The sequence below is a fragment of the Lygodium microphyllum genome, chromosome 10 (assembly GCF_053477565.2).
Source record: "Lygodium microphyllum isolate KBCC chromosome 10, Lygodium_microphyllum_v1.1.10, whole genome shotgun sequence".
In the NCBI taxonomy this organism is placed as follows: domain Eukaryota; kingdom Viridiplantae; phylum Streptophyta; class Polypodiopsida; order Schizaeales; family Lygodiaceae; genus Lygodium; species Lygodium microphyllum.
The window spans coordinates 73,475,279-73,484,516 of NC_141144.1; the positions used below are offsets into that span (position 1 = coordinate 73,475,279).

The 9,238-nt window shown below is 43.6% G+C and overlaps 1 protein-coding gene across 1 annotated transcript; it reads left to right on the forward strand.

Annotated features, from left to right (window-relative positions):
- Nucleotides 1-3,931: 3,931 nt before the first annotated feature.
- LOC148030162 (polyubiquitin-like) lies at nt 3,932-9,022 on the forward strand. The gene is made up of 2 exons (XM_087686432.1): nt 3,932-4,053; nt 6,424-9,022. Exon 2 carries the CDS (start codon nt 7,844-7,846, stop codon nt 8,204-8,206), a length of 363 nt encoding a protein of 120 aa, XP_087542558.1. The 5' UTR covers nt 3,932-4,053; nt 6,424-7,843; the 3' UTR covers nt 8,207-9,022.
- Nucleotides 9,023-9,238: the final 216 nt, after the last annotated feature.

A 9,238-nucleotide genomic window follows, 5' to 3' on the forward strand; every position in this document is an offset into this window, starting at 1 on the left:
GCCCTTGAATAGGAGTGGGTGTACAAAGGAGAGAGTACATAAATGCTCACCCAAAAGAAATACCCTTGAATAGGAGAAGGTGTACAAAAGGAGAGAGCACATAAATACCCTTGAATACAAAAGCAAAATAAAAACCAAATCACACAAAGAGGAGAAGGTGTACAAGGGAGAGAGTACATAAACGCTCACCCAAAGCACTAATGGTTAGAGTTTACTTATGATTTTACATGCTATATCATAATAATGAGAAAAATGCATGGAGAAAATTATATCATAATTTGGAGCTAAATGGAAAATAGAAATATGTGAAATAATCACATACAGCTTAATGATCTCTACTTCCACAAATAATTCATTAAGGATTATTTATCGATAATAAGGAATGTGGTGTTACCAACATGACCAACTTCACTTAGATAATTTATGCTTGATCTTAATCCTACACTAATCAAATGTAATGAAGGAGACCTAATTGTCCTAACTAAGAGGAAAGAGAGAGAGAAGGATTGCAGAAGAAGAGGGAGAGGAGAGAGAAAGGTAAGAAGAAGAGAGAGAAAGAGGGTGATGAGGAGAGAGAAAGACTAAAAGTAGAGAGAGAAAGGCAAGAAGAGGAGAGAGAAATGGCTAGCAGCCATGGAAGAACAGGGAAGAAGGTGAAGAAGGTGAAAGGACAAATGTGTATTCATCAAAATGGTGCCCATGCAGTGTCCCTTACACCTTTTACTTAGGTCAACTTGACCTAAGTATTTCCCCTCCATTACAATCCATCCCCACTCAAAATGAAGTTTTTGTCCTAAAAAACAAAGATCGGACTTATTGGTATAGCCAAGTAGTGGGCTGCAGAGTACTACTCTGTACAGCATTACAAGTGGCAAAAGGTAGTTGGGGGGGGTTTTCTTGGCATAGACCCAGTAAAAGATTGCCTAATATTCAAGAGTAGTACTAGTCTATGCAGAGGGTCAAGGTCAGCCTGTAGCCACCCGGGTCAAAAGGGAAAGTGGTATTGCTGCCATGCATTGGATCAGCTTTCATAAGGTCAAAGTTAAGTACAGCTGGAAGCATGATCAGCATGGTGGTATTCTCTAGCTCTTCCATAAGCCTCTCAGGCATCACCATGCTCTGTATGACTGAAGCATATGAGGCTGAAGTCACCATTGCATGGACTGCATCAACCCCTAAGTGCTACATATTCATGGACCCTGCATTCTTAGTGATGTCCAAGCATTTAAACTGCAGGTCTGTGGACTGAAGGGGCTCTCGCATGGGGTCATGATCATCCAAATCCACATGCTGCCCATGGTCTTTTTTCTTAAACTGAGGTTCTTGTTGTGGACCCATACCAAAATGGTCTTCAACAAGATCTTCTCCATCCTTTGCATCATAATAATCTAATACCAAGAGTATTTTGGCAATCTTTGCCTTGCATGTGGCTTGATGATTACAAGATATCGGCTTAGCACATCGATAGCATAAGACCGTAGCATGCAATTCCCGTATCGTATCACTAGTAAGATGTCTAATGCGTTTAGCCTTAGATAGCAATTTACACACCTACTCATCACCATTGGTCAACTCAGTAATAGTTTTGACATGCTGCTCATAGTCATCTTGCTGCTCATGTACAACAGATGGCTGTCCATGCTCATGACCATAATGCTCATCCTGTCCATATGGATGGTCATACCAATGTGGTTGCTGCTCATAATGGTATTCATGCTGTCCATACTGCATATGGTGATAATAACCCTGCTATGCATCAGAGGGACAATTTGGTCGAGCATATGCATTTTCTTCCACTGATGTTTGCTGCTCACGTACATAAGCATACTGCTCATATACAACAAATGGCTGTCCATTCTCATGACCATAACACTCATGCTGTCCATATGGATGGTCGTAGCAATGTGGCTACTACTCATAATGATACTCATGCTGTCCATACTGCATGTGGTGATAATAGCCCTGCTGCACATCACACGCATAACCGTCATAAGCATGCGGCCTTTGATCATTGATCCCATAGCATTGGTCATGCTGTACATAATCTCTACGAGAATGCATGTCACAAGAATGTTCATGCTGCTACCCAAATACATCTATTTGCTGTTGCCTACTACCAAAACTTTGGTCATATTGTTGCCCATAAACATGCTGCCCAAGATTGCATGATGACTGTCCAACATGACTACAATGGTGTCCTTGCATCCTAGGCTGACCATAAGTATGATGATTGACAAGTCCATGAGCATAGGTATCGGCATGATGTCGGTCAGAATCACTTGCTTGCCACTGCTGCATTGCATCAGGGTCTCCATGAGGCAGCTGCTCATATGGTTGCGTGGCATAAGAATCTCCATATGCATGCTACTGATAGGAACCATGTTGTTGTCCATAGGGACAATGTGATTGAGTATATGCATACATGCTGCCTACTAATGTTGCTCACTGTTGCTTTAAACTTCAGACCACGTAAGCAACTGTTGCCCACTATTGCTTCAAGCCTCAGAACTGCTGCTCACTGCTGCAGCAGATTTCAGACCACTTAAGCAACTGTTGCTCACTATTCAGGGCTCACAAACATATTCACCACTGATGCCAGAGTACTTTCAGGGTATACGCGTCAAGTTCAGCATCAAGATCAACAGTGGACTTGTCACAATAAATGCAAAGGGTGAGAATACTAGGTCCTCCTCCATTTATTCATGAGCCTAGGCCTTCAAACTGCAATGTGCTACAACTGAGGGACACCTAAGAGGCTCACTGCTGATCACTTGAGCTGCTTGCCTGCCAAGATAGGTGCATTTGCCTCAATCTCACCTTCAGTCCCTTCCGGGGTCATTAAGACTTTAACTTGGTGGCCATCTGTACCTGAAGTATCAGAAGTTGTAAAAGTTATGTCCCTAAAGCACCAGACAGTAGTAAACCCTCTGCCCCTAGATCTGACCAATGCTACTGTAGAAATCTTCTCTTGCTTGAGTGCATAGGTAGGGTTATCAACATCAGCTTGCTATTTGATGAAGCTAAGCATTCAGGCTCTTACTTGATGTTACCCCTAATTATTGTGTCAAAGGCCTTATCACTAGCTGGTGTGAGCTGCAGTACCTAAGGATTCTACCAAGTTGCTGATGTTAGTGACATACAAACTCATCATCTTGGAGTGGCAATGTATGGCAGGGATTCCAATATGAGCTCAGTACCCAGACTGGGCACTTGGTGTATGCATGGACCTAAATGGAGGACTTGTGGTTGTGGGCTTCTATGTTTCCAGGACTACAAAACAGGTTGAAGCCTTGAAGCTGAGTTGCAGCGATCTCATTCACTGCCCTACAGTTGAAGTCAGGACCCTTGTATTTGGCTCAGAGGCTTTGCGTCAGGCATAAATCAACCAAGCTGTTACAAGGCATCTAGTTTCAAACATTCTCTAGACTTACATGACTCTTGTTTACAAGGGGCATGAGATGAGTCGTTCAATCCATTCCGTGCTTCTATGACAAACACTCTCCTCTGTACTACCAAAATGTACAATTTGGTGCAATCTTCTAGCCAGCAGTACCTACATGTAAGGTTCTTGAGCAGAGCTTTGGGAATCTCTTTGTTGTCTACTTGGAAGAGAACTGAATGTGTATCAGTATTTTTGTTCATTACAAAACTTGCACAATTCAACACACCAAAAGTCTCAAATAGTGGTTCAACTGAAGTTATTTATGCATTGGCAGAAAATAACCTAGCACACTTTTATACACCTCTGACCATATAACTCTCAAGCATTGCAAAGCACCCCATATAAAATCCAATAAGCACAATAGGATGTCTCAAGGACCCCAAGCTTGCTCTTCCAATTACGAGAGCACCTGCTGAGACAATGGTGAGAATTATGCCCAGAATTATTTCAGTGACCTACTGATCTCAAAACTTGATGGTGAGCAAGTAGCTGCATTGCATCTCTGACCAACATGCCCAACACCACCAATTGTCATGAAAGGGTCTTCACACACCTTGCCCTGGAAATGCCTTACTGTTAGGCCTGTGCTTAATTATTCTTGCACCATGAAGGTGTGAGAAATGCGGGATCTAGAGCATGGCAAAGGCGGAAGCTATGGAGGATTGAAGGAGAAGTGTGGACTCATGATGGAAAAGACACTGTTTGTTACACAAGTGAATTAGGTTCCAAGATTGAGATTTGGACTCATAAACACAATCTTTGTATGTGGACAATGACATTGACACTTCACTAAAAAGAAAAGAGTACTATCATTGCATTAAGAAAAGGAAGCAAGTACAATGCTTTATAGGAAAGTAGGAAACTGCAGTAGGCACCATTGTGCATATAGGATAAGTTAGCCTGCATATCCTTGACCCTGAAGCTCCATACAAAGAGGCTGTTTGAGTGAGTGTGATTGCTGATTCTCAACACCCCTCCTCAATCACAACTAGAAAGGCACAAAGTGTGTAGAGGCTGTAATGAGAACCACCTGCAAAGTGTGGGCACACCACAAACATGGTAGACACCAGAGGCTATCGCAGAAAAGGCTAAGTGTGGGCACCAAAACATGATGGACATCCAGAGGCTGTAACAGGGGCCTCACAAAGTGTACAGGGACTGTAATGCCAAGTTACATGAGGAGTTTACAAAGCTTATGGCAAGAAGCATTAGGGCAAGGAAATACAAGGCTTTTAAAACAGTCTATCAGAGTTGTGAGAGTAGAAGGACTGATGAGTCTTGTCCTTCCGATCCTGGTGGTCTTCATCTTCATCTTCATATTCATCTTTTGGTCCATGGTCTTCTTCTTCTTTTACAGCTGCAAGATAGGCCTTTTGGGACCTCTTCCTAGCATGACAGAACTTTTCAGTATGTCCGGTCCTTTTGCAGAAGTCACAGAAGAGCGGTTCCTTTTTACCTTTGTATCTGTTGTTTACATATAACATTTGTTCATCCTTTGAAGTGCTAGGCTCTTCTTTGCTTTTAAGTTTCTTTTCTTCTTCTAACAGAGATGCCTGGATATCAACAAGTTCAGGATTTGGCATGTTGATTAAAGTTGTTGATACATTATTATATTCAGGAGGCAAACTCTTAAGTAGAACACCGATGCAAACATCTTCATCCATTTTAATGTTGATTCTTGCAAGTTGGGTTAGAAGTCCTTCCATGTAATTGAGATGTGTGGCAAGTGATGTGCTGGACTTCATTTCAAGCCTGAAGAACTCAATTAGGAGACCATACTTTGATGATTTAGATTGTGCACCGAACAGGGTGTCAAGTCTTTTCCATGTATCCTGTGAGGTCTCACAGTTATCCACATGGTGGATATAACTGTCGTCTAGCTCCAGTTTGATAATGGCCTGGGCTCTGTCATCATTCTTTTGCCAAGTAGTTGCAAGGTCCGCGTCCCGAGGTTTCTTCTCTTTGCCATTTGTGATGGCCCAGAGACCCTTTTTCATCAAGATGAGCTTGATGCGGGTTTGCCAGGTGTGAAATCCGACTCCTTTGAATCGAGCATTTGGAGAGTCTTTTCCCATGTTGAGGTTGCAAGATCAGTAGCAAATCAACACCAGAATTCTGAGAGGACAGGTTTCCGCGATTTCCGCAATGCTGGGGTCAGGGCGCAGCAATGTCGTCGATTTACATGCCAGGATGAAGTGCCTTGAGTAGAAGAACAACTCCCTAGAAGAAATCAAGAGCTGAAATGGCCTGGTTGAGAAGTTATTGAAGCTCCAAGTAAGGTAGGTCTTGTCTGGCCATGGCAGACACAGAGCAAAGATTTAGGATTTTCACAATGCTGAGCTTCAGATGATCAAATGTCCTGGATTGATGTGATATAGGGAAGCTTTGTGAGTTGGAGAATACTTTTCCAGAAGGAAGCTCCAAGAGATTTGACCTGTGGAGTGAGATATAAGCAGCTCAATCTGACAGGGTGCTGCTGGCTATGGCTGCCATGGAAGCTTCAGTGAGAGTAGAGTTGGGAGATGAAGTCATGAGCTGACATTGAGCTAGATTGAGGTTGAGAGGAATCAAGAGAGGCTGGAGAAGCAATGCCATGCCCAACTGGGCTCTGATACCATGTGAGAAATGCGGGATCTAGAGCATGGCAAAGGCGGAAGCTATGGAGGATTGAAGGAGAAGTGTGGACTCATGATGGAAAAGACACTATTTGTTACACAAGTGAATTAGGTTCCAAGATTGAGACTTGGACTCATAAACACAATCTTGTGTATGTGGACAATGACATTGACACTTCACTGAAAAGAAAAGAGCACTATCATTGCATTAAGAAAAGGAAGCAAGTACAATGCTTTATAGGAAAGTAGGAAACTGCAGTAGGCAACATTGTGCATATGGGATAAGTTAGCCTGCATATCCTTGACCCTGAAGCTCCATACAAAGAGGCTGTTTGAGTGAGTGTGATTGCTGATTCTCAACAGAAGGTCGAGCACCCTTTTGCTAAAGCTTCCACACAAGTCCAACCAAATAAGTAGGTTCTAACATTACTGAATCATAGGATGAGTGGCTCCACAAAGATTCAATAGGACCCTGGGATGGTCATAACAAGGAAGGCAATAATGATTGACACCTTGAACAAGTACAAATCTGATTTAAAAAAAAAAATCACCAAGCCACTAGGATAGTTTTAGAATGATGAAAACCTTGTCCATAGTAGCAAATCACTGGGCATCCACTATGGCTACTATATCTTCCACTGATACATCTTTGCAAGTTCTCTTTGACTGTGTTCATTACTCTAATGAACCTGTACTGCTTCACTTCTTGCATATCTTCAAAACTGATGTAACGCTGCTTCCCTTTTTGCATATCATCAAAACTGATGTAACCAGCACTGATCCACTGCCCTCAAAGCAATTATCATGGCATGAAACCTTGTCAAATGGTGCTTTTTGGACAATGAGCAAGATCTTTAGCACTGCTTCACTTGTTGCATATCTTCATAGCTGGTGTAACACTACTTGGTAAAGAGATCCCTTACCACCCTACAGTATACTGCACATTGTAAATCCTACCACAGTGCACACTGCAAATCCTTATGGGACTCCCAAGTCTGGCAGAAGTAGGACAAAGATGGGCTACTCAGAGAAGAAAGGGTGCAGATCAAGATCTAGAGATTCATCTCAACTGATTATTATTGCTGTCTTTATAACTTGCCCTCCATAGATGACGGAAGGGTTGCCATTGCAGAGGCTGAAGGAAGCATAGGCACCTTAGCTGAAGTGCTGGATAGTGGAACACAGAAAGAATAGGAGCTTGTGGCAGGGATTTTCTTTTTGTTGTGCACCAATAGTTCCGAGCATCTCCTCTTCGATATTCTGATACTTCATAAGCCGGACATCAAACACCTCTAAGCTTGACATCAAACACCTCTACTGTCCATTCTTCTTTGACCAGAGATTGGACCCATGTGCCTTACCAGGTTGGGGATATTGTGGAGTCTAGCATTAGCCATAGCTGCCCCTACTGACATGATAATTCCATTATTCTCTAATTCTTGCAAACGGTGCTGATCTATGTCATCACTCGACTCAGGCTCATCATTTTCTGGTGAATGTGTGTGCCCATTCCAGTTTACGCAATTCACCTCGGTCTCCAGACAAAGAGACAGAGGCGTGACATCCAGTAGTAGCAGGTCCTGCACCTTCTCGTTACCCTCACTGCTCTTCTGGAGTGAGCTTCCATGGCTCAGGAAAGCTGGAAGATGGACAAGGATGAGACTAGTTGCCAGCCGCCTGAAGGTCTTGTGTCACAGATCCTCAACTCGTAACCCTTGTCTGCGCCATCTGTCTACCCCCAGCCTCTTCTTCCCTCATCAATCCGTCCACCAATCCATCGTGCAAGATGCAGATCTTCATGAAGACCCTCACCGGCAAGACCATCACCCTCGAGGTTGAGAGCTCTGACACCATCGAAAATGTTAATGCAAAGATCCAGGACAAGGAGGGCATCCCTCCTGATCAGCAGAGGCTGATCTTTGCCGGCAAGCAGCTTGAGGATGGCCGCACCCTGCTTGACTATAACATTCAGAAGGAGAGTACTCTCCACCTCGTCCTGAGGCTCCGTGGTGGCATGCAGATCTTCGTCAAAACCCTAACTGGTAAGACCATCACCCTTGAAGTTGAGAGCTCTGACACTATTGATAATGTCAAAGCCAAGATTCAGGACAAAGAGAGCAGCCTAGATTTTGCTTTACTCCCTTTGTGATTTATCCTTCTGCTCGTCAGATGCAAAATTTGGCTCTCATGCTTCATCCTCTTCTATTCTCAAACTTGCCACGAGCACTGCGAGGAAGGACTTGATCTTCACCGGCTGGTGCTTGAACCACAGAGACAGAATGCGCAGGGGGTTGTGGGGACGATGGCCGAAAGCTATAGCTGCTCCTGATGCTCGGTGAAGGGAGGACACGAGAGCGACGAACTACTTGCCTGCCTGCAGGACTCAAGGAAACTGTTCTAAGCTCTCGGCACTCGAGAGACTGTTCTCTCTCTCTCTCTCTCTCTATAATATCCTGAGTCATGACGGCATGCCCATGCACCTCACCCTGACCTTCCTCACAGAATTCAAACAAAAAGAAGCCCACCATGGGGCAATCACTATGGCACTGGTTCTGACAGTCGGGGTATGGTGTGCCTTCAGGGGAGAGAATTCTCTGCAAGATTAGGAGGAGATGCAGCCACCATCGTGCCTGCACAAAACTCAAGAGGAAGAGAGAGAGAGAGATAGAGACAGGGGTACAACAACAACCTGTGGCTACATTTCAGAATCTCGACTCTTTAAAGATATCACTCACATATGTGAGCCATTACTTTGACTCACTCCCAACAAAAATAATGCAAGGGTTGAGGAAGGAGGAGAGAGAACGGAAGGATCTATGCTGCCTATCTTGTTTTTGGGAATGCCCACTGGTCTTTCTAGTGCTCCCTCTAAGTACTGCAGTGTCCTCTACTAAAACCCTAGAATTTTTACCTCAATGTTGAAAAACGAGCTGCCATTTTGTCTTCATGCCTTCAAATTTGATCAAACCTCCTGGCATAGCTTGTGTGGAGTCCAAGAAAGCTGCCATGTCTAGTACTTCTTGACTGCTGTGGTTCTTCAATACTGTACTTGTGCACAGTAAGGTTTCCTAAAACTGACAAGAAACTGAATGTAAAGGAGAGAGAAAGGAAGGATCTAAAAACTAAGCTCTGATACCAACTGTAATGAAGGAGACCTAACTGTCCTAACTAAGAGGAAAGA

Excerpts from the sequence above, each read along its gene's own strand:
- LOC148030162 (XM_087686432.1), top strand. The coding sequence starts at position 7,844 with ATGCAGATCTTCATGAAGACCCTCACCGGCAAGACCATCACCCTCGAG.